The 25,933-nt window shown below is 39.0% G+C and overlaps 1 protein-coding gene across 2 annotated transcripts in view; it reads right to left on the bottom strand.

The window, feature by feature from the left end:
- mtr (5-methyltetrahydrofolate-homocysteine methyltransferase) overlaps positions 1-25,618 on the bottom strand; it is a 247,944-nt gene extending 222,326 nt beyond the window's left edge. For both annotated transcript variants that reach the window (XM_071906941.2, XM_078290670.1), the window contains exons 1-15: positions 25,499-25,618; positions 15,219-15,430; positions 13,251-13,340; positions 12,664-12,733; positions 11,519-11,611; positions 9,931-10,037; positions 8,211-8,270; positions 4,382-4,476; positions 3,568-3,668; positions 2,425-2,486; positions 1,962-2,029; positions 1,409-1,488; positions 922-1,034; positions 662-802; positions 40-225 (exon numbers count right to left, since the gene is read on the bottom strand). In XM_071906941.2, the coding sequence (XP_071763042.2) occupies positions 40-225; positions 662-802; positions 922-1,034; positions 1,409-1,488; positions 1,962-2,029; positions 2,425-2,486; positions 3,568-3,668; positions 4,382-4,476; positions 8,211-8,270; positions 9,931-10,037; positions 11,519-11,611; positions 12,664-12,733; positions 13,251-13,340; positions 15,219-15,430; positions 25,499-25,535 (1,515 nt within the window). In that variant the 5' untranslated portion in view covers positions 25,536-25,618. The remainder of the gene's footprint in view (positions 1-39; positions 226-661; positions 803-921; positions 1,035-1,408; positions 1,489-1,961; positions 2,030-2,424; positions 2,487-3,567; positions 3,669-4,381; positions 4,477-8,210; positions 8,271-9,930; positions 10,038-11,518; positions 11,612-12,663; positions 12,734-13,250; positions 13,341-15,218; positions 15,431-25,498) is intronic.
- Between the last annotated feature and the right edge of the window lie 315 nt (positions 25,619-25,933).

Below are 25,933 nucleotides of genomic sequence, written 5' to 3' on the forward strand. Positions count from 1 at the left end.
CTGTGTGTGGGTGTGGGTGTTGTGTGTTCGCCTCCTGACCTGCCCCTCCTCGTCGAAGGCCATGACCACCACAGCGGCACCGTAACGCCTCACAGTGGCAGCTCTGATCAGGAACTCCTCCTCTCCTTCCTTCAGACTGATGCTGTTCACTATACATTTCCCCTGACAGCACTTCAACCCTGCCTCAATCACTGAGAAGTTTGAGGAGTCAATACACAAAGGAACCTGGGGAGGAGAAAATAATATGAAAATGAAATGAAACCACATAATTTAAGGCCAATGCTATGGACGCCCTGAGGGGACATAGTGGGGCCAAAAAAATTTGGGGGGGAATAAAAAAAATGGAAATTCCCTGCAAGTTTTGCATTCCCACAGAATAGTTTTGCGTTCCCTCAAAATAGTTTTGTGTTCCCTCACAATCGTTTTGCGTTCCCTCAATAGCTTTGCATTCCCTCACAATAGCTTTGCATTCCCTCACAATAGTTTTGCGGCTCAGTTTGCCTAAGATGCATGTCACGTACCAACGACTTCCTGGGTTTGAGTGCAGCCTGACATCCGAACTTTATCACATATTCCCTTCTCTCACCCATGTTTCCTGTCTCTCCTCTACTATAGCAAAAAATAAATAAATATATTTTTTTAAATAGGCTTAATCTCCTACCCGTGCAATGTCTGGCTCAGTGCCAATGAAGTTACAGAATCGGGCCATGGCTGCTGGCCCCTCCAGCATCCCCTCATCCATGTTTATGTCCAGTACCTGGGCTCCCATCTCCACCTGGGCCTTAGCTATACTCAGTGCCTCCTGGAGAGGAAAAGCACATGTTAAATAAAGGGTTATGTAAACTAGACTCCCACCTCTACCCAGGATCTGGCTGCAATTTGTGAGAAAAAGTAAAAAATCAAACAGGAAATCTGTCTCACCTCATAGTTTCCTGCCATGATCAGCTTAGCAAACTTGCGTGACCCAGCCACATTGCAGCGCTCGCCAATGTTCACAAAGTTGGTGTAGGGGCCGATCCTGAATGGCTCCAAACCTAGAAACCAGGGAGACATCTTAGATCCTAAGCACCATTCATGGGCATTTTGGAGAAGCAGGAGTCTGGAAAAGAAAGGGACTCCCCTGTGGCAGGGCAGGGTGTTTTCAGCACCACTGTTTTATGTGAAAATGACAAAAAATGACACAAAAATACATGAACAAACTCTAAAAATGAAGGATTTTTTTTTACAGCTGTGCCTGGACCTTGATTTTTATACTTTAGTTAGAGCTATGATTTTCCAACATCTTTTTTTTACTTTTCCTAATTCATGGCTACTTACAGTACGTTCACTGCCCAATATTTAAACAAAAAACATTATTGGTGGTAACAAGAGGTGGTAACAAGAAAGGTAACAAAAGAGGTTTTGATACCTGAGAGCAGCATGTAGTCTTGATAAATGTCAGCAGTGGGTGCCCTTGGCTTGCAGTGTTTGACTGCTTCAGATATGGCTCTGGATGTAGAGGGAAGGAGGGAGGGAGAGAGAAAGATTTAGAAATTTGTTCGTGTACAAGAATGACAGTGAGAGACTAAAAGATGGTAAATAGGTTCTGATTGTATGAGTGACCTTACTCAAAATTGACATTACATTTTAATGTAATGACATTACATTTTAATGTAATGTCATCTGGGCATCTGAGCAATCTGAGCAGGGAATGTGACAAAACTGATGTAAAACAGAGCCACTTACACTTGTGTAGAAACATCTCCTAAACAGTATATTTATATCAAACAAGACAATTTGGAAGAACACTGCTAATACTACTACTGTTTCCACTTCTACTCATATCCTCCATTACTACTACTGCTACTACGACAACTGCCGCTACTAGTAGTAGTACCTCCACCACTTCTACTATCACTACTGCTACTACTACCACTACAACTACTAGTCTTACTACTAACAATAATAATAACAATATTGACCTGATGTGTCCTGGAGTAGTCCCACAACAGCCTCCCACAATATTCACCAGCCCGTCCATAGCAAACTCCTACAGATGGAGATAAAAACAAATAGAATTATAGCTGCTAGCAGCAAACTACTGACTACTAAATCGAAATGAAAACCTTTGGTTCTGTCGAGGTTACAGTTTCTATGATGTTGAAATTACCTGGTACACCCATCAACAGTAGCTACACATGATACAAGATATGTACAACACACCACTGCAGTTGGGTATAAACCTGGTAACTCCAATTTCAGTGATTTTCATACTTGATTTGAAAGTTTATATGGTGATTTGTGGGCTGTACAATTTCTCAACTGCATGGCCATCAATCAGAAGTTAATACATCTTAATACCAATTCCTGGAAAAGCAACTTTTGTATATTTTTATCTGACGGCAGAAATATGACATCTAGTCCAACATTAATGTCCATAAAAACCTTTAAATTCGAGGCTGTTACTTCTGGGGTCTCATCATACCCTCCAAATGTGTTAGGAAGACCTAAGACAAAAAGATAATGAGAGGGAGGATGATTAGACAGTTATTTTTTGTAAATGGTGGTCTGACAAATGATGAACCTGAATGGCAGGTGGGCTTTACATACTACAGCTGCTTGGAAATAACAGCATAATAATTTAAAACTGAAATTTTAAAGTGATTGTGAAGGATCTTGAGGCAGAATCAGTAAGGACTTGTCTATGTCTTACCTTTTATGTGATTTTGATTTTATATTTGCTCATGTTAAAATTCTATGTTGTTTGTGTGCAACTTTTTGTTTGTCCTTGGCTACGTATACATGCAGGGAGCAACCCAGCTATTGGTCATACTCTGGTTAAGGTCTTATTAAGGTTAATTAAAACCTTTCACAACCTGTGATTGAGTCTCCCTGTTTCCATGAATAAACCAGTTTACAGAATATTCACCCCTCCCTCTTTGACTTTCCCCTCAAAATGTACCCATAAGGTTCTGTGACTGAGTTTCATAGACAGTAATAGCCAAAAGTAAAAGCAGTAAGATCTCTGGTCTCCGCGTCTCCAGTAATCAATTTAATATGAGAGTAGGCCAGGCATCTTAACCACATTGCTCATGAGTATGAGCTTACTGGGTTTTTCTAACTCAGTTATGACATTTACATGCATTGACCAAAAACCAGAATACTGGACTAACCGAGTTGAGAAAGCAATTCTCCCTGTATGTAAACATAGCCAGTGATGCTGTTGTCTTGACCAGGCCCCAAACACGTGCCTGCACTGAATCCTCTATAATATCCAAGCAAAGCTTCTATTTTAAGGTATAAAACAACTTTTCCCATCAACGAGCCACAACAGCAAATTTAAAATTTGAAAAGTTAACACACTGATTGAAGATAAGATGGCTACAGACTCACCAGTCACTACACAGATTTAAAAGCATTTGGCCAGAGGCAAGCTCTAATTTCAAGCATAAATGGAAAATATATCTGGATGTAAAGTTGGATTTAAGGCCCCAATGCTTTATTGCAAGACGTCAACAAACGAGCTGCGCCAGGCCAGTACTTCGTTAAAGCGGTGGATGCAAATCTGCAGACTCAGTGTGGGTTTACCTGCATTGGGATAACAGATGATGAGAGCTTTGGTGCTTTTTCCTATGGCCTCAATGAATGGCCTCATCTCTGTTGCCCCCAGCGCACAGTTCAGACCAATACTGGAACACATAGATGGACAATACCATTGGGAAAGTACAGTTCAGACCAAATCAAAACCATTATAAATATACAATTGAGACCTGGAATCAAGGTTTCTTTTAACCGGTATATGCCAGTTTTTGGCTTTTCATTCTGTTGTTGCAGAACCTCTGTACCACTTGGTTTCTAAAATAGAAAAATACCAAAAAGAAATACAGTTGCATTTGTTTATTGAGATAAGAGATAAGATACTATTTAAAAAAGCAGATGTGAAATACACTGAAACAAAGACATTAGAAAAGGTAGACTGACACTGTAACACAGACACAGGAGAGTTAGAAAAATAAAATGGAGTACAATGAAAAAAAAATATTATAAAGCTACAATGGAAAAACAAGATGAGTAATGGTGTTGAAGAGCTAACGTGAACACCAAGTACCTCAAAGAGCTAGTACTAATTATACTAAAGTATTCGGTGATTCACTCAGAAATTTGTTCCTGTCACTGTGGAACAGCCTCTAAAAAATATTTAGATCACGGGACACTAAAACCAGGATAATAACAATAACAATATCAGAAGCGGACGATATTGTCTGGTCGATAGCAGTGATTTAATAAAAGGCCAACATCAGCAAACCGATATATCAGTCTAAACCCACTACCAATTACACCTTCATAGTACTGATATAATACTATTTAACACAGACTTGTACTAACTCCTGATGTAACTCACCATAGTGGTTTAGCATGGGATACACTGATCACAAAAGCCTCTCCTGTCTGGCCGGACAGAGTACGTCCACTCCGGTCAACTATGGTCCCTGAGATCTGAATGATGAAAGCAACAAGACGGCAAGATGAGATGAATAAATTCATTAATTCTGTATGAGGTGCATACTGTATTCAATTTGCAACCCTTCAGATTGCAGCTCATTCATTTCAATAATTATGGTGTAGTTAGATGGTAGCAAAATATGATAAATGGTAAATTATGGGTTGGTAGAGAAGATAGGATGAAAGGTGAAATTGGGTCATTGCAGCAGCAAATAGTTATAGGACACAGCAAAGAAAACACAGGATAATAATAAAAGTATAGCATCAGAGGGACAATTTATAATTATATGCGCCCAAGTGTGTAGCTTATTGTTAGCAAAGTTACTGCTTCAACTTGAAAACGGTTACAGAAATCAATGGGCCCAGTGCCATAAGAGAGCTAAATATACTGTACGTAGGTAAGAATGTCCAAGTTTGAAAAGCCTGCGTGAAACACAGACTGCTGGTTAGTTAGCTAGCTAACAAAGCCAAAAAACTATGAAGGTAAATATGTTGCAAAATGCGAGAGCTTGTAGACTTGATGTGAGAACTTGTAAAATACGATGTGAGAACTTGAAGAAAAAAAATGAATGTGAAGTCACAGAAAAAATATTCACAAATGTGTAGATTGATATTTACATGAATACAATGACAGCTGCAAACTCGTAATCCAACATTTACTCATATTTATTTATTTTACTTGAGTCCATTTTCCATTACAACCACAACTCCGTGATTACAACCTCTCGAATCGGTCACTGCAACTTCACAAATGTGCTCTCTTGCATCACAAAGTGACGAATCTGCGCGCCTTGACTTTTGCAACACTTCTTGCGATAAATGTGTTGCAAAACTCACTTGTAGCTGTGAGGGAGCGCCCCCCCTCGCCCCCCCTCACCCCCCTCCCCGCGGGGGAGGGGCGTGGAGGGAGGGGTGGGGTGGTGTACCAATCAGACATCGGAAGACGAAGCTCTTTTGCTCTGCTCCATGTGCTGTCCTCAGGACATCCAGAGCCATTGAGAGAAAGGGTTGCGTCACCTCCATTCACTTCATCAGGCCAATTATTTTACAGCAATGGCGGATCATAGAGACCCTCAATAGTTCCAAACAGCCGGAGCTAGCAACTGCATCGCCATAGGGAAGCAGTGTTTCAACTGCTGCTTTTAGTGGTAATAACTTCAAAATCAGTATTACTTTAGCTACTTATCTTTTTATCACATGTGAATCGAGTTAGCAATATGTTTTAGAGCATTTCAGTTTAATTCCACTTAACCAAATTTATATATTTAATCTGACTATGTTATCTTATGTACGGAAACAGATTAATAGAGCAAAACAACGTTAAACTGGCTAACGTTAGCAATCAATTCGGTTTTAGGTTAAGTTACGTTCTTTTAAATTCTCTGTAATTTCATGCGTTTTAAATTGGAGACAAAAGCCTGTAAAAGTGTTTATGGGTGGGAAAATGTATTTATTAGTTAACTAAGCTAACCATATTATGTAGGCCTATTTAGGCTATATTATTGTTTACGATGGTTGATTTCTGATTGGTAAGATAAATTACTATAACATTGGCTGTTTATGCCAGTATATGTGAAGATGTACCGGTACCATATTGTCCTTCTTATGTTAATTGTATGTTAATGGGGTAGAACATTCTGTCACTTTTTGTTTCCCAAATAAAAGTCTTTTTACATGTATTTTGTCATATAGGTGCTTCTTAACCATAAAAGATTTCGGGTGTTCCTGCTACTGTTCTGAAAATGTGTTTGTTAAAGAAGGTAGGACAAGGCATAGTTAATAACATCGATGGAGATCGATGGATTTGTATCCATAGCCCATTATCTGACACAAGTAGACTAATTAAAAACTTGGCTTAATAGAGATCAATATGATTGCATCCCTAGTAACGTACACCAAAACCCATCGCTTGACTCACCACTAAATTGCTAAGCTTAATGGAAAGGCTATATATATATTGATATTTTGGTAGTATTAATATTGATTCTGGATCTGGTGGATGGGTCAGGTTAATAAAGCATGCTTAATTGCATTTATAATCTAACCAGACTTGTAAATTACTTATTCTAGTCCTGTTCATTCTTTGTCTAAGACTCTTACCATAGACTTAGTAACACCTGAGTAAGAGAGTATATTTTTTATGTAGGCCTACTCATGCTCTATGTTCATTGATGCACCTCAATAGTTAAATATGAGTACCTTCCTCTAGGTCTAGGGCCTGTACTTTAGAAACGTGAAATGAGGATGATTTTGTTGGTGTCAGTGGAATGCTTTTACTTTAGGTCATAAACTGAATAGACCGCTCGCAAGTAACTTTCAATGACAGCACTGAACATCATTCACTGCCCCTTACTGCTGTCAGTTGTTGGTGGATTCACAGCACTTGAAGAGACTATCTTGATGGATCGATATTCAATTCATACCTTCTGGTGACGTTATCTTAATGTCCAAAAAAGTAAATAATAATAATAATAATAATAATAATAAAATTAGGCTACATTAGGATGTAACACAGTGAACAGCTAGCAGCCAAAGCAACACATCACTGACTGGTAAAGGTGCCAAGCCTTAATCACTCTAATCTTCTATTTTGAGATAATTTTTAATCATAATATTAAATAGTAAATATTACAGACATCTAACCTGTCAGTTTACAATACTCTAAATCAGCTGTCATATTGTTTATTATACCCAAAGTCGCGGTTGTTAGCACTGTTCCCATAGAAAACAATGGATTCAAATGGACCGCTTGGAACTATCGGGAGCTACAGGAACCACGTGACCGTCATGTGACCGTGTAGCGTTTTTGACCCTCCGTTGATGCAACTCTTTCTCTCAATGGCTCTGGACGTCCTGAGGACAGCACATGGAGCAGAGCAAAAGAGCGCTTCGTCTTCCGATTTTTGATTGGTACACCACCCCACCCCCCCCTCCACGCTCCTCCCCCGCGGGGAGGGGGGTGAGGGGGGGCGCTCTCTCACAGCTACAAGTGAGTTTTGCAACACATTTATTGCAAGAAGTGTTGCAAAAATCAAGGCACACAGATTCGTCACTTTGTGATGCAAGAGAGCACATTTGTGAAGTTGCAGTGACCGATTCGAGAGGTTGTAATCACGGAGTTGTGGGTGTACTGGAAAATGGACTCAAGTAAAATAAATAAATATAAGTAAATGTTGGATTACAAGTTTGCAGCTGTCATTGTATTCATGTAAATATCAATCTACACATTTGTGAATATTTTTTCTGTGACTTCACATTCATTTTTTTCCTTCAAGTTCTCACATCAAGTCTACAAGCTCTCGCATTGTGCAACATATTTACCTTCATAAAAAACAACTGTTTGTTCAGGTTAACTGAGCTGAGTGACTGAACTTTTCTCACAGTGTAGGTTACTGTGACACAGTTCACTGTGTCACAGTAACCTAAATTTGGAAACAAATCTGCCTTATCAGACTATTCACTTTTACCGATGACTGTTACTGGTTACTGAATTGACCTATACCCACACCACAGCAATCTAACTCAGGCATCTCTCTTTTTCTAGCCTGGTTGTTATGTTTTTAGCCATTACTTACAGCTAATTCTCCAGTGGATCTCTATGATGGAAACATACATGATTGCTAGGAGATTTTGACACAACTGCAAAGCCTCTATAGCCGTCTCCACTATCCTGTATCTACACTTAGCCCTTAACTGTTCACATTAAACATCATAGATTTTATACGTACAAATATAGGTTTTGGTTCGTAGCTCTTTTCAAACAGCAGGTCGATGGCAAACAAGGCTGCCTGAAAAATGAAACAGAAGACAATGGCATGAAAACCCTGTTCATAAACACAAATGCTTTTATATCAGTTAAATGCAGATTTCCTTTGTTTCCTACTGTTTCTGAAGAGGCTATCCTGGGTGAATAAAGTTCTACATGAAATAAGTATACAACATAATATGTTATATGTCATATATAACATGAGATTATATATTAAAATATACATGAAATAAGAGAGATAAATGTATATCAAATATTTAAGTGTATGTTAAATATACTGTATTTTAACTATTGGTAACACTGCACTGTGATGCATTATAAAAAGATTATAATCTCAGTAGAAGCAGAGATAAACTTTTCCTATGATTTAATCATCAGAAAAACATAAAGTTACAATCAATTTAACATCATTTCATTGATTATACAGCTGCCCCATAAAGTATTCAACCCCCTAAATGTTTTGCATATCGTGTTTATTATATCATGCTCAGATTATAATTATCATGCATTCCCAATGTGGTCCTAACATGCATATGATGCCTGCAGGGCTTGAAATTAACTTTTTTGATCACCAGCCAATATGGCTACTAGATTTTAAAGTTACCAGCCAATCGGAATTTCCACTAGCCAAAATGTTTTTCTTGAAATAAACCAGATTATGAGTGCCACTGGGTTAATTTAAGCATAAGTATTAGTAAAAATAGAAGATATAGCATAATATATTTCACTGATATTCATAAATTGCATTGATTTCAAATTGTGTGGATTTCATCGATACAAGGCTCTTAACGGCGACACTGTCCTCCAAAACACTGGTCTTGGCCTGCTTGATTGTCAAGCTCTGGAGGTTGCTCTTCGCAGTTTCGTGGTCTTTGACACTCACGACCTGATCGCCATTTGGCATTAAATGTCCTCATTTTCGCCTTCTCTCCTCCATTGTTTTCATTTTTATCCTCAGTGTTGCCAACTCTTTTCCAAGGAAAGTAGCTATTGGTTGCTCAGAAAGTCGCAAGAAGTCGCCAGATGACATCATACGATAATTTGCATATCAATATATAATGCTGCACTTGTTATGCACGCCGCGGTGTAGCCCGTTTTAATATAAGTGCTGACTCCGCCCACCCGGGCCAGTTTCGGTGTACGCCGGTAGCAATTACAAGTGGACCCTATCCTACAGTCCCTGCTCTCAGCGGAGGGAGGGAGCTACGCTGTGTGTGGGAAACGGTGTGATCGTCAGACCTCTCTAGATTAGACAAGTAAGTAGAGAAAACCGGCATCAGCCGTACCAATTTATTGCCAAATGCTTTGGGATTCAACATTTTAACATTGCTTCCCATGGTCAGAAAAAGTCGCCAGATTTATCGCTAGTCGCTTTTGAGAAATAAAGTCGCCAGGGGGGTCTGAAAAGTCGCCAAGTTGGCAACACTGCTTTGCAATCACTGCAATACTCGCGGTCTCGCGCAATCGATTCTACCACACAGCCTGCTTCAAATATTTAGAGCTTGGTTCATCACCAGCCAAATTGGCTAGTAACTTTACAATGTTGGCGGGTGTTCATTTCAAGCCCTGGATGCCTGCTTTCTGAGCACCGCTTTACCAAGCTATTTTTTTTAGAAAATTAAATGCATGAAATAAAGTAAATTAAATGATTAATAGATGTAAACCAATCAGACAAGGGCTACCTTGGCGTTTGCAGTGTCGAAGATGGTTTCCACCAAGAGGATGTCTGCTCCTCCGTCTAATAAACCCCTGACCTGCTCCGAGTAGGCTTCTACTAGCTCATCAAATGCTGGGGAGGACACACACACACACACACACACACACACATTTGAATAAGTGTAATTACATACATTACAGTGTACATTTCCTGTGATGGTATGTGTTCAAAACTGGACTCTCTATTTATTTTATTCTTTTTTAATGTACAGTCTAACAAAACCCCAACAAATATATAAATACATAAGCTATGTTTACCTGCACATTTCTATTCCCATCTTAACCAGGGACAAGGTGGGTATACAACAAAGGAAGCTTAACACACCCAGGGTTTCTTTGCATTAGCTAGCATGGCAATAGCATGCTATTGCAATAGCAATGGCAATACCAGGTAACCGGTCTCACTGGTTATCAAATGGCTCTGTCAACCCAGGATTTACCAATTCAGCTATTCAAGATTCAATACTTTATTGCCATACCAACTTAGTTGTTAGGAATTTGTCTCAGTGTGCTCATAACAGAACAACATTAACAACAAGGACCTCAAAAGCATAATGGAACATAAAAGACACATGATAAAATACATGACAAAAACACATGACCCCCTCCCATCCCACCCCATAAATAAAAAAAACCCCAAAAGTACAAGAATTAAGTCCAAGTAGCAGATCACCATAGAGGTATAATAAGTTATCTGGTACAATGATAGGGTAAAGTGACGGGTGCATTAAAACAACTATTGTCGAAGTGTATTGTCAATTGACATAAGGTGCTGATGTATGATTAGGAGCCATTCAGTAGCTGGTAGTATTAATATATAGTATTAATAATAGGGAACCCAAAGGACTGAAAAGACCCCTCCACCCAGCCAACCCCCTCCTAGTATTAGGAGGGGGTTGGCTGGGTGGAGGGGTCTTTTCAGTCCTTTGCGTTAAATGCGGGTCTCATAGATGTCAGAGATCTCAAGCTGCTTCCTCTGCTGGGCTGTGGCGTTGCCAAACCACACAGTTATTGAGAGGGTTAGCACGCTTTCTATTACTGCTCTGTAGAACTGCAGCATCCCCTTTAGTGGTCTTTTCAGAGAGGAGGAGATTGTTGTTCCAAGGAACTTAAAGCTGTCCTCTCTCTCTACCTCCAGGCCATTAATGGTCAGAGGCATAAGAACCCCCACCGCCCCACCACTGCCATCTGGAAGTCAATCACCAGCTCTTCAGTTTTACAGACATTCAGCTCTAGGTTGTTAAAGCAGCACCAGTCAAACAGAGATGAGACCTCATTCCTGTAAACTGATTGTTACATGAGATCAGCCTCACCACTGTTGTGTCGTCTGCAAACTTAAAAATGTTTAGAGAGTCACAATGTGAAATGCAGTCGTTTGTTTACAATGAGTATAAAAGAGGTGACAGGACGAGGTGACAGGACCAAGGTTCATACATTGTACCTTTATCACGTCTCTCCTATCTTTTGTGTAACATTCTGTACATTGTCTACTGTCTGACAAAGCAAAAATACTGTGACTCAATCATTAAAAAACGAACCAAAAGATTGTCTTACTGATATTCCTGAAGTCAGGTCTCTCCACAGAGGGCGACACAGACAGGGTTTTATTGGTGGGACCCACTGCCCCAGCAACGTAGCGTTTACAGCCTGGTAATAAAACAGACAGATTACTGGTTAATGTTATACACATGGGGAAATCCCCAAAGATTTAACTACTCTTTATTCAAGCTCTTCATTTCTTCAGCTACCGCTACACGTCTAAATCATACCAGCCTTCTAGAGACTACTATGGTTGTAATGTTAAAGAATGGTGGGTCTAGCCCTTGCACTCAGTACCATTGATGTTTTAGATAGTTCAACATGTTTCTGCTATTAAACTCTATTGTAGCTGCACTGGAAATATCTAGACGCGATGTCACATCATCTATGTCTTGGCCAGTTAATAATGGGAACAAGAAATCTAAAATCTAAGATCTAAAATGATCAATTTCTCCTGTTCCTATCAAGAGAACAAACCGTTCTTGCTTTGTCGTATTCCTTAAGTTTTGTTAATCACCTAAAAGAAAAATGTGGATATTATTTGCTTATTGGAAAAGTGAAGTGAAGATGGAGTCCAGAAGACAACGATCAGGCTGACAAATTGAATGCAAAGGAGGCAGAACTGGGGCAGAGCACATACACTGTATGAAATAACAAATCGGACCCTTTGGAGTCATTCATTAATATTTCCATGAGTGTAAAAGTACATAAGATGCTGAAGTACAGGTCCATTATCAAAAAGTTTTAAAAATACTGATTTGGTGCTGATTTGGTGGTGTTAATAAATGTGCCCAAATATTTTTAATACTAAAAGGTATGGATGTACCGATCAATCAGCAATCAATTAGAATAGGCCAATACATGTTCTACATAAAGATCACTTGTGATCACCATTTCAACTGCCCAATCACATTAGAGCTCTACATTTGTTATTTATGCTCATGTTCCTTTTGACTGTAATTGTATAACAGTCTTAACAGAAAACGGGCCCATCCATTCTTTAAGTGGCCTTGCTATTTTAATTTCAGACAGAGACTTGGTCATTTCATGTCACTGCTTTGTGAACAGCTAAATTATTGGATTCATTCACAGCTCACATATATTCATTTCTGACATTGTGCTAAGGATTGCATAGATAGATTTGAGTAAAGCCGACTAACCGGTCTGTTTGGTGACATCCTTGGCTGCCCTCCTGGCCAGCTCCGCCGATGTCCTGTTAAGGCGATAAGCCTGCGCAAGAAACACAAAGAAATACACAGGAATACAGAAAAAAAAAGTTTGTTGTTTTCTCAAATACAGTTTTAAGTTTCAATTTCCTTCAAAAACCCATCAACAATTGGTTTGGTCATAAAGAAAAATAAAATAAACGTTTTAATCTATAATATAAATAATAGTATATTAATCGAGATTATAATTACGGCCAGAGCGATGTGGAAATCTTGAAAAGTCTCGAAAATTTCTGACCACTAGAGGGCGACAGAAACCGCAACAAATTTGTAAATAACACACAGCAAAGCCACTGCACTACGGAGGCCTACGAAGGGCATACATTGTAAAGCATCTTGCATATAGGCTAATAACCTAAATAAGACCTTAACCAGAGTATGGACAAGAGCTGGGTTAATATGGTATGTAAATGCAGTCAGTGACAAATTTTTCAGCATCTTTAGACTGGGTGTGTGGTTCATGATCAACAGGTTTCTTTAATGAGAAATGTTACAAGTGTTAGCTGTATCATACTTCATACCATGTGTTGCAGTCCATAGTCAGCCTGGGCAATGCTGGTGCTGCTGAATGTGTTGGTCTCTATAATGTCAGCGCCAGCTAGCAGGTACTCCTATGGACAAACACAGAGGAGTTACACTGGGCTACACACACACACTTATCCTTGGCAGGTGCATTTTTTAATTTACCAGCCCTTGGCAGGTGAGCCAAGAAGTTAATCTGAGACACTGGTGCTGATAGTAGTCTGGCACACAACAGACATAACCCAGAGGAAATCATCTTCCATCTTTCACTCATCAGGTTGTACTGTATAAATTCACACAGTGCATACTGTAGGAATTCACATTCACAACTATTCACACCAGCCTAGCTACATACACACATGGCTTTCATCACTGCACAACACACACACTTCTCACTCTCTCTGCCTTTTTCCCATGGTGCAGCCTAGGGCATCACGAGGCAAATTCAGGTCAGTCAGTCAGGTAACGCTTAGTGAGATGTCGCTTCGTGAGATGTCGCTTCGTGAGATGGCCTCTAGAGGGCGTCTTTGATTAAGAGATGGCCCCGAGTCTCTTGGCAGAGGAAACAAATCTAGGCTAAATCAAGGGGGTCATTGGGCCGCAACACACCCATACGCAGTTCCGGAGTGAATTTGACAAATTTAACTTTACTCAACCCTAGCCTACTCGTTCTTGTCCAACTTTACCTCCCTTCCTCCTCATCTCCTGCCTTTCTCTTCCTTGGGAAATACCTCAATAAACTCATCTGGAAGACTAAGCAGGGGTCTGTTTTATCTGATTTAACCAATAAGGTCTAATATGAGGGAACTTGACCTACAGTAGAGTCTTCAATTTACCAAACATTATGTTTTGAACTCTGTCACAAAATTTGCCATCAGTAACTGTTAGCTAATTATGTCTCTTAGCTAACCTTAACTAATTCTTGACTGTAAGGAAGCTAGCAAAACCAGCAGAAGACTTGAAGTAACGTAGCGCTAGATTACTCGGCTCAGAGAGATGACAATTTCTTCTAACTGGCAGTTTTAGTTTGTTAATCATGCTTTAGTTTAGCGTTTAGAGTTTAGCTAACGTCAACACTTGGTTACCTTTCTCTCAGCTGAGTCTCTCTGATGCGCTTGCCTGTTTGACTGAGAACGGTGATCCAGAGGAGAGGAGAGGAGATGAGAGGAGAGGAGAGGGGAGGAGCGATAAGGAAGCCAATAAGGAAGTGGCTGAAAGCTGCAGTTCCTCTAATGTCCGCTAGGGTCGGCTCCAAAAAGACTCCAAATCCCGCCCAACTCCATTCAAGTCAATGGGACCACAGCCCAACTTCTCACTCAAAATATAAAGTCAATACATTTTTTCGACAAGAGATTATGGTCTCAGTAGCTAATTTTACTTACTTACTTACTTACTCGAATGGCAATTTTCAAAATAACTGCATCATTAAAGGGATATAGCGGTTGTAAAACAGGGTAGTTTTCTGAGTGACTGACAGGTCGCTTGTCCAGTGATCAACAGATTACGGGCCAATAGCAGGTGGCGCTGCAGCGCTGTAGGAAACCCCCGGCTTCGCTCTGGCTGCTCCGGCTCCAAAAAATGTCAACATGGCGGCACTCGTACATGCCAACTTTTGGCTTCAGAACGGCCCTTCAGAAACCTATGGGTGACATCACACTCACTACGTCCATCTTTTTTTTTACAGTCTATGCATGTAGCAGGCTGGTATGGTAGAATATATAATATAGGGGAAACACTGGCATTACAGGGTGAAAAAATAAGACTAGTTTTAAGACATTTTACTTTTTATGACCTTAAACTTCAATAATTTACTTTCTTTTTAAGGACCTGTGGGAACCCTGGTATATCAAACTATCTGAGATACCTTGTATATAAGCTAAATATACCTAAGAGAAGTACCTTGTGTATTTGGTAAACATGCCTAGGTGAAGTACCTCATGTATTTGGTAATTGCCTTGGTGAAGTACCTTGTGTATTTGGTAAATGACATCCGGCTGTGTGATACTGAGCATGTCGTTGTTGCCCTTCAGTGGGAGCGGGTGCTCTTTAAACTCGTCCCCCCTGAAATCTTCCTCTTCGAGGTTCCGCTGCTGGATCATGGTTCCCATGCCGCCATCCAGGACCATGATCCTTTGCTGCAGCACTGCTCGTAACTCCGCCTCCAAAGGACATCTGCATCCTGGAAAGAAAAAATAATTTCCTATTGATCAAGGATGGACAACCATTGTGGCATTTGCAGGTTTTTTTAAAGAAGTTTAAATGCTACCTGGAATTTCATTCAAAGCTGGGGCAGTCAGCTTTGGAGAAATGAGCAAGAACTTGAAAGTAAAGTATACAACAAAAAAATACACCATCCAAACAAGGTTCAGGCATGTGCATATGTCTGTCAATTGAGGGGCAAACGTCATAAATTCCAAATCTTTCACGCAAAACACAGCTCTGTTTGCTCAATCTAGTTGTTACTAAAACATTCGTAGAGGGCTGTCCTGATTGGTTAAGATTCAGGCATCCTGAGATTTTGGAGTGGCTGATTACAAGGCCTGGGACACACAGACTGGATTTTTTTCTCAGAGCATTTGATGTATTGACAGCTGTCGGGATATATTTTCACCAATTTCACCAAATATAACCAAAATTGTTCGAAAAAAAATTGCCTACCCCAGCAGACAAGCAAAATCATAATATTTTCAGTTGAACATCTAGGTGAACATTAACCTAGAAGAAACTAAGGCTACGTTCACACTGCAAGTCTTAGTGCTCAATTTGGATTTATTGCTCAGATCCGATTTTTTTGTTTGGCTGTTCACATTATTTTTTAAATGTGGCCAATATCAGATTCCAGTGTGAACTGGTCACGGTCCTGAACTGACCCGCATGCGCAAAAGAACAATAACAAGGACGTCACACGCAGCACGCTGTCGTACGGAAGTGAACATGGAGGCCACTGAAGTCAGCGTTTACGGTTTCATTTATAAGTTGATGTGCAGTGGAAGCCAGCGAATTCGTGAGCAGATGACAACGAGGACGAGGATGAGGAGAAAGAGAGCCAAATTTTTAATTATGGCTTTTTGTGGAGCAATGGCTGCTACTTCTGTACGGAGGTGTGTGTGGATGCGGAGTCGGAGCCAGGAGTGGTGGGATCATGACGTGAATGGCTTCACTGAAACAGATTTCATCCAAAATTTCACCCCAAATACTTATGAGGTCTAACACCTCACTGTCCCTCCACTGACTACGTCCATCGCAGCTGTCTTCCATGTTTGTATTCACCGAGTGACTCCCGCCAGCGCAGACTTGTGACGAATGTCGATCTAGAGTGACGTAAAAGTCACATGAATTCTGATATGACTGTTCAGACTGAGGTCGCATTGCAAAAAATCAGACCTGTATCTGATGTAGGACCACATATGAAAGTGGCCCAGATCAGAATTGAAAAGATCAGATTCCATGTGATTTGTGCTGTTCACACTGTTATAAATAAAACAGATCTGAGTCACATATGAGCAAAAAAATCGGATTTGGGCCACTTCTGCCTGCAGTCTGAACGTAGCCTAAATGAACGTTAGGGTCATGATGTCGAACATGTTTGCTATATTGTATAACCCTGTTCTGTATTAATCGGGTGGACATGCATTATGGAAGACCAGGTAATGCAATACAACATAAGAAAATAAAACCAACACTACTGCTGCTCCCATTCACATCTTTAGGTGAACCTACACAATTCATGGCAATTGCCTTATTTTATTTTCCTTAGTTTCCAATGCTGCCTTGATTAGCTATCACTGAATGTAAAGAGTCTGTCAATACTTCCATCTAATTTCTAGATTTGCATCAAAATGAAACTTCACTGAAAATAAACCTGTCATTACACAGTGAAAACAGTTAACAGTTTTACATCACTGTCGATCATTTTCCAGTGCTTTGATCATGTTATACAATATTTGCCAATTTTCCCTCATCTTAGTTCATTTTCATTGTTATGATATGCAACTGTACCTACCCATCAATTTTTTTTTTTTTTATGACCAATTTTTTATTGATTCATATACATGACTTGGGCTGCTATCGTTCCCCTTCCCCATTCCCCCTCTCAGGCTTCCTCAAAATAAAAATAAAAAATAAATAAATAAATTTAGATGTACAAGTTTTGTGTATGTGAGTGTCAAGCTATCAATAGTATAACATTGTTGACCTATTATCTATAAAACAACTATAGTACGTTAATGAAAACATTTACATAATTAGGCTGGGTTAATTAAGTAGTAAATGTATAACTGTAGTACATAGTCCATGGGAATAGATATCGGAAACATATTAAGATCGTCCTAGGTATTACTTATTGACAGAAACACGGTAAAGTACAACAATAATAAAGGCTAAATAAATAAATAAATATTAAAGAAAGAAAAAAAGGGGGGGAAAGGGGGGTATAATAATGCAAAGTATTTCATATACATGCATATATATGTATATATATATATATATATATATACACCTACACCTACACATACATATACACGCACTGCACACATATATACTGCACACTGTATACATATATAGCCTACATACAAGCACATATACGTAGAGTACACATGTACGTATATACATACACATATATACGCACGCATACATACATGCAATACAATACAGTATAATATACTTTACACCCCACTAGTATTATATACGGCGTTTGACTAATTCGGCTGCATCTGTAAGTGCTTCAACTGTTTCCTTTCTGCACCATTTACACTTGCTATTGATGATTCTATAACAAGTATACTATAAAATAGAGACATCCACTGATCTAATTTAAGGACATGCGGTGGTTTCCATCTCATTACTAAAATCTTTTTTGCTGCTGTAAGACCAGAGAAGACATTTTTTTTTTGTTCGCCTAATATATTGAGGGAGGAATCATCATTCAACAATATAACATTAGGTAAACATGGTGTTTCAGTGCCAATAATATCTGATAAGACCTGTGCAATCTGTACCCAAAATGATCTTACACCTGAACATTCCCAAAACATATGGAAGTAGGTGCCGATCGACCTTTGTGAACATAGCGAGCAAATAGGGCTGGGGGTTATCTGTAGTTGGCAACACTTTCTAGGTGATAGATAGAATCTATGAATCATTTTATAGTGCAACAACTGATTTTTATAATTGCAAGATGCTAATGAAATGTTCCTCCATACTCTTTTCCAATCTATTGTCAATCCATAATTTTTCAAATCAGTATTCCAAACTTTGAGTGTTGTGTTGCATCTTTTTGTACACATATGACACAAAACCCACACCTGGATGGAGAGTTCTCATCATTTCCACCATTGGGTGCATTTTGAGAGGCTGATTCCATGGCACGCCATATGTGCGCATAGCAGTGCGTAATTGCAGATAAAAAAAAAAGGATGACCCAGGCAAATTGAAATCATGTTTCAGATCTTGGAAGGACCTTAATCCTTCGTCATTCATAATGTCTGGTAGAGTATAAATCCCTTGATTTTGCCACAGTGGGAAGTAGATTGGTTTCCCCCCAATATTCAAATGGTTATTCCTGAATATTGGAGTATCAAGGTGCCAATCCAATCCCCAAGCGCCCAGTTTTTCTACACAGTTCCATATATAAATAGAATGAGCAACAATCGGGCCAAAATGTTTGAAACAATAATGGTCAGACAAGGCAGAGAACAATACGTCTTTAAGTGAAGAGGGTGACACTATTTGCTTTTCAACCTCTACCCACGGCACCTTTGAGTTATCATTAAACCAATTCTTTAAAGGGCGAAGCATGAAGGCATAATAATACAATTCAAAATTTGGGACATTTAGACCCCCAGACATTCTGTCATGCTGTAATATAGTTGTTCTAATTCTAGGGAACTGTCCTTTCCAGATATATTTTGAGACACGTCCTTGAAGTTTGTCCCAGAATCCAAGAGGAGGTGGCAGTGGGAGCATACTAGCGAAAAAATTGACTCTTGGCAGAATATTCATTTTCACTACTGAAATGCGTTCAGCTAATGATACAGTTAAATTGGCCCACTTATCAATATCTGCCTTTATAGACTTGTACATACTTTTGTAATTTTGGATTATAAGTCTATCTAGAGATGGATATATATCTATTCCCAGGTATCTAAAATTTTGTAGAACAGGAATTTCTGTGTTTCTGTCCAGATCTGTCATTGCTGCATTCAGAGGTAGTAATAACGACTTAGTCAAGTTGATCTTGTAACCAGATATTGCACTAAATTTCGTAAATATGTCAAGAACGACTGGGAGTGTTGTAGGTACTTGGTCCATATAACATAATAAATCATCGGCGTATAAAGATATTTTGTGATGTGTATTGTTAATTGTTATTGGTTTAGCTGCCTCAGATATTCTAATTTTTTGAGCTAACAGCTCAAGGGAAATCGCAAATAGTAATGCTGAGGCGGGACAACCCTGCCTTGTACCGTGTGCAATAGGAAACTGTGGAGAGCACTGATTTCCTGTTAGAACCATTGCTGTTGGGTTGTGATATAATATTTTTAACATATTCATGAATTTATCACCAAATCCCATATTATGCATTGTATACCAAAGATAAGGCCATTCAAGCCTATCGAACGCTTTTTCAGCATTGACTGACATCACAGCACACGGTGACTGCAAATTGGATGCTCCATGAATAATATGAAGGAGGCGGCGGATATTGTCAGATGATAGCCTATGTTTCACAAAGCCTGTTTGGTCAGGATGTACTGTCGACGGGCTAGCACCTTAGCATATAATTTGATATCTGTATTTATAAGTGATAAGGGTCTGTGACTAGAACATAAAATAGGGTCCTTCCCTTTCTTATGTAACAATGAAATAAGTATTTACGTCCCTATGGAAACCCCCTTGATCGATAACTGTGTGTATCATTTCTAATAGTATTGGACCGAGGTCAGCCCAAAACTGCAGGTTCTCCATCCTGGAGATTTCCCTTGTTTCATGAGTTTCAAAGAGTCATATAGTTCTTGTAATGTTATGGGAGAGTCCAAAAAATTCATGTCATTGGCTGTAAGTTTAGGTAGCTTCAAACCTACAAAAAAGCTTTCCAATTCTTTTGTTGATGTGTCCAATTCAGACGTGTACAAGATCTTATAAAAGTGCTGAAATTCAAGATTAATTAAGTGTGGGTCATCAAGTAGGACTCCCTCATTGAGAATATCAGCTAATCATTTGTTCATCCGAATTTTACTTGCCAATAAAAAACTTGGACTGCTGCCATCCAAGTAACAGGATTGTCTCGCTCTATGCACTAGAAATTCACCTCTTTTTAGATTTAACGCATTTAACTCTGTTTCAACGTTAGATAATGTTTTTTGCCTATCTGAATCAAAATTATTTTGCTGTTGCTTAATTAAAGCTGATTGAATGGTCTCCAAGTCAGAAATAGTTTTGAGTTGTGCCTTATTTAGACCAGATGAAAATGCTATCGATTTATTACAAATATATCCCTTAGCTGCACTCCACAAGAAGCGAATGTCCTTGACTGAATTCTTATTAAGTAAAATAAATTTGTGAAAGCCAGCTTTAAATTGGTCACTACACTGTTTGTTCTGCAGCAATGTCAGATTAAATCGCCATCTACTGGCCCTTGTTGGGACATTGGGAAAGACGAACCTGCACAAATTTGCATGATGATCTGACATAGACATATACTGAATTTCAGCTTTCTGTACAAAAGGAACCATTCCAGAGGAGACAAAAATGTAATCTATCCTTGAGAATGTTTGGTGTCTTGCAGAAAAGAAAGTATATTCTCTCCTTGCATGGTGCTGAAGTCTCCAGATGTCAACCAATGAGAAATTGGATATCAGTCTCTTTAAAGTGGAATTGGCAGAAGAAGAAGTAGATTGGGTGCATGTGGATCTGTCTAACAATGGATCAAGTACAGCATTCATATCGCCCCCTGAAATTAATTGATAACCAGTCATTTTGGTAATAATTCTTGATAAGAAGTAAAAAAAAAAACAGGTTCGTAGGAGTTAGGTGCATAACAAGTAATAAGTGCAATCTTCTCACCAACGAAATTTCCTTTCAGATAGGCGATTCTCCCATCTTGGTCGTTCCCTTTATCAACAATGTGGAACTTTAAGCTATTGCGCATGAGTATGATAACTCCTTTAGCTTTATTATTAGCAGATGATGAGGCAACAACTCTATAGTTATTATTCTTAATTTTATATATATCTTTTTCCATAACGTGTTTCCTGAAGCATCGCAATATCTGCCCCTTTTCTACTTATAATATCAAGAGAGCTGGCAATCTTCAGGTCAGTGTTAAGGCCTCGTAAGTTCCATGAAAGAGTAACTAATTTGGCCATAATACAGAAGAGTATAATTCACATTTTTTATTATGTGTCAGCATGTACATCTTACTCAATAAAATTGAACGGTTCACCTGGAGCCCACCCTCCTCCCCACTCTTATTTGCAGCCATAAACCCTCCCATACCCCTCTCAGTTCCCTGCCTCCCAAGAGAAGGGGAATATTTGTCATAATAACATATCGCATTATATTTACTGTGCCCTTCTCTCTGACTCCCCTTACTCTGCTTCACGTTGCAAAGCTGTGGCATGGAAAAGCTTAACCCATCAGCCCTCTGATGGTACCACCCCCAACCAGTCACTCGATCAATCAATAATATCATTGTTCACAGCAATGGAGAGTGGTAGTTGTTTTGTTCATACCAACAGAAAAAATAATGAAATAAAAATAAAGAAATAAAGAGAAAAAATAAATGCATTTCTTTAGGACCACACTGAAGAGTCTCTTATATGCTGGTATAGATTGACGGTCTTTGAGGTAGTCCAATATCACCTCAGAAAAAAAAAAATAATATAGCTAAACAACAACAACAACAAACGAAGATAATTTCTGAAGAAAGACTCGTCATTAATAATAATAATACTAAGGAAAAATATACTACTTGACCAGCAGACCAACAGAACAGCCAGATGGCTAAGCGGACATACCTTTGGAATTGTCTCAAAATATTAATGGAATTCAGTCTAGGTCTGCATCTGCATGACAGTCGGCCCCGAGTCATGTAGGCAGAGAGCGCATCTAGGATTCCAGCGTTGGCTTGATCTCATTCATATAGAAGTCTTTCGCTTCAGATGCCTGCGTAAAGGAATGCGTCTTCTTGTTGAAGGTGATCAGAAGCTTGGTTGGTTGCACGATTCCACATCTCAAGTTGGTCTTGCGTAGTAGTGCTCTCACCTCGTTAAAAGAGGCGTACTGTTTCCGTTGTTCCGATGTCATGTCGGGGTAGATGCTTATCCTATGGCCGCGGTACTGTAGCCCTTGTTTCCCCTTTTCTGAATTCATGCGAAGGATGGTTCTTTTCATTTCAAAGCTATTCAGCCGTGTTATCATGGTGCGCCTGTCGTGTTCCGCTGGTCCGGTGCGGTGTGCAATATTAATTAGAGGAGACGGTCCAAGCGCGTCTTGGCCAAAAAATCTCATAAAAGAGTTTGTTCACAAACTGGGTTGGCTTGCCCTTTTTGATTCCCTTTGGCAGTCCGATTATTCTCAGATTAAATTTTCTACTAGTCTACGAGTCTTTTCTTTCAATTTGCACACCTCCGTCTTGAGCCACTTATTTTCCTCCTCCAAAGACTTTGTGGTCATTTCCATTGCATTGGCTGCGGTCTCAAGTTCTTTTACTTTACTCATGCATGATGCAACATTTGTTTGTAAGTCACTTAGAGATTCTTTGATAGGCTTAAGACCATTCAAATGGTCTGAGAGAAGACACCTTCTCTCAGACCATTTGAATTACTGATAGCTGAAAAGGTGTTATGAAATTTTCACCAAATAATCCAAAAAGAAAGTTCCCTACCCCAGCTTTAAACCCATAGCTAAAATCTGGGAGTAGCCTACTATTTGACATCAGTTTTGACTGCCAGGTAAAAAAGGTTGTACAGTCCTGTTTCCTGCACCTAAAAAACATTTTTAAAACCAGATCTTTCATTTCCCCAGTAGACCTTTAAAAGGTCATGCGTGCACTCATTTCGTCCCGCATAGATTTCTGTAATTCTCTATATTCCTGTCTCAATTAGACTTCTCTAAACAGGCTGCAATTAGTTCAAAATGCTGCAGCAAGACTTCTAACCAGGTCAAGGAAACGGGACCACATCACACCTATCTAAGCTTTGCAGCACTGGCCCTCTGTTAATTTCAGAATGCATTTTAAGATTTTACTGATTGTTTTTATAGAAAAGCCTTTTTAAAACGGTTCCATTTATAGTCTGGTTTCTTGACTGTACGGTTCTTAACCTATTTTTGCTTTTCTGTAAAGCACTTTGTAACATTGTTTTTGAAAAGTGCTACATAGCCTAAATAAAGTTTATTTATTATTATTAGTTGTTTTCAAAGTAAATATTTTGAAATAAGTGCTGTCTAAATATTATGAGGTACTCCCAGTAAATTTTAAGCCGTAACTGTGTTAAATCAAGCTGTATGTTCTGTTTAATTTTATGGACTAAAGCTGGCAGAAGCATCTTGCTTTGGTTTGTCTTTTGACATGAATGGGTTGTGATTGACGGAGGACAGGTCCTAATGTAACCGCATAAATTATAAAAAGTGCAATTTCAGTAACAGTACAAATACCACTGGTATGTGCAACTACACATAGCACAAAGCATCAGTAACTATATTTGCTAACCAGTCTTTATACAAGTGAAAAAGTACTAGAGCTCATCTCATATCAGCTCTATCATGCAGAGAGAGCGAGAGATGCATGAGAAAGCGATCCATACACAGCGAGAGAAAGAGAGAGAGCACTGCACTTGTTAACCAGCTGCAACAAACCATGACATCAGAAAAGAATACAACCCCAAATTTGATAAAATATAAAAAAATATCCAATAAACTTGAATACTGCCCAGGCTATATTAGGTGAGAAAAATGAATGCTCAATATTAGCAGCAAAATATGTTGTGTCCCATGTTGGTTGGTTATTATAACTACTGCATTTTTTTGTTTTTGTTTTTAAATAACTACACAATTTAATGCTTTGGCAATATGAGCTGAAGTAGCCTAGACAATAAAGGAGTTTCTTAAGGATTATGTCCACATTATGTGCATGAAACACATTAGATATATACAAATATCCATGAAATGGTAAAAAACACGATTTTCTACATATACCACAAAAATAAGTTAATAACATCACTTTTTTGATAAATTACTTGTTTTTAAGTTATTGATGAGTTATGTTGGTTGCCCCTGTAATCCTGCCAAACCAATTCGATTTTTGTCCTAATTTTTTCCAGAGATACGGACATCTGAAAATAATGCCATTTTGGACCATAACTGATCATTCATTTCTCAATAACTACTTGGAATTTTAAGTCCCAGCTCCATTTTTGCTTTTATACGTAGTTCCCATGGAATAAGTGTGTGGAAAAGTTGATACTAAGCTGTCCAAGTCAAGTTTGATAACAGTTCTTGGTGGTTTTTCTTGTTTGCCGTGGAATGGTAGTAATATCAGTTGTTTAGATTTTAACTTATAAGTATTGGCAGTGAAGTAGAATTATGGCATTGTGACAAGTTGTCAACACAACCTCTCACATGTCTCTTCCTGAAATGTTGCCTGGTTTCTGCAGGCCAATGGATAGGCCTATATGATATTGACTATATTGCACAACACCATATGATACAATGGAGAGTGGGAAAGATCACAGTCAGTCAACAACTGCAACAAGTGCAGAATAGAATAGAATACTATGGCACTATCTCAAAGTATGGTAACTAACTGATGCCAATCAGTCTGACAATGTGAACTGGAATTCTCACTCAGCCAGTGTTTGGCTGGTTTGGCTGGATAACCTGGTGTGCTCAGATTGCATTAAATTCCTATAGATAACAACTCTGTCATATTAGATATCAGTTAGAATAAATAGGCTAATCTGTCATATTAGATACTAGTTAGTAACTTTAGACTGTCATACTGTTAGATACTAGTCAGAATATTAAATACTCTTCAGAATAAATGGCATATCTGTCATATTAAATACTAACCAGAACAGTCATAACACTGTCATATTAGGTAGCCTACTAATTAGTATAACTAGTCTGTCATAGGGAAACACGTGGTGGTCCCCAGTGACAACTGGACAGCACTAAGTTAGTTTTGGAGACGGAGAACTAGCAAGCTAAGCAGCTAACGATGCTAATGGTAGCTGTTAGCTTTATTTACCTGTTCCCGAAGAGTATTCGTGAATAGTTGGAGCCATGTTGTGAACAGCCAGCCTTGAAAACAGCCTGACGGACCGTCTGAAGTTGAAACGATAAATCTCGTAAATGTTGGGAATGTTGAACCGGCTCTTTTCCACCAGTGTCAAGACTCTCAGAATAAACAATATGACTTCCGGTTAGCACTTTCAAAGTAAACCTCCTAAATATGATGCAACGTTTTTTGAGTATTACAAACCAACGTCAAAATAAAAGTACAAATGGGGGTGGGACCCCCTTTTGCCCCCGCAACTGTATTAACCATCAGACCACATTCAAAATTGTTTAAATCAGCGTCTAACCCTAACCCTAACCCATTCTAATACAGAACTCAACCTCTCCACACTGTTTGCTCTATTTACACACTCACAGTCAACAGGAGCAATGGGGGGTCTACCTA

This window comes from Centroberyx gerrardi, chromosome 20 (genome assembly GCF_048128805.1).
Source record: "Centroberyx gerrardi isolate f3 chromosome 20, fCenGer3.hap1.cur.20231027, whole genome shotgun sequence".
NCBI lineage: Eukaryota > Metazoa > Chordata > Actinopteri > Beryciformes > Berycidae > Centroberyx > Centroberyx gerrardi.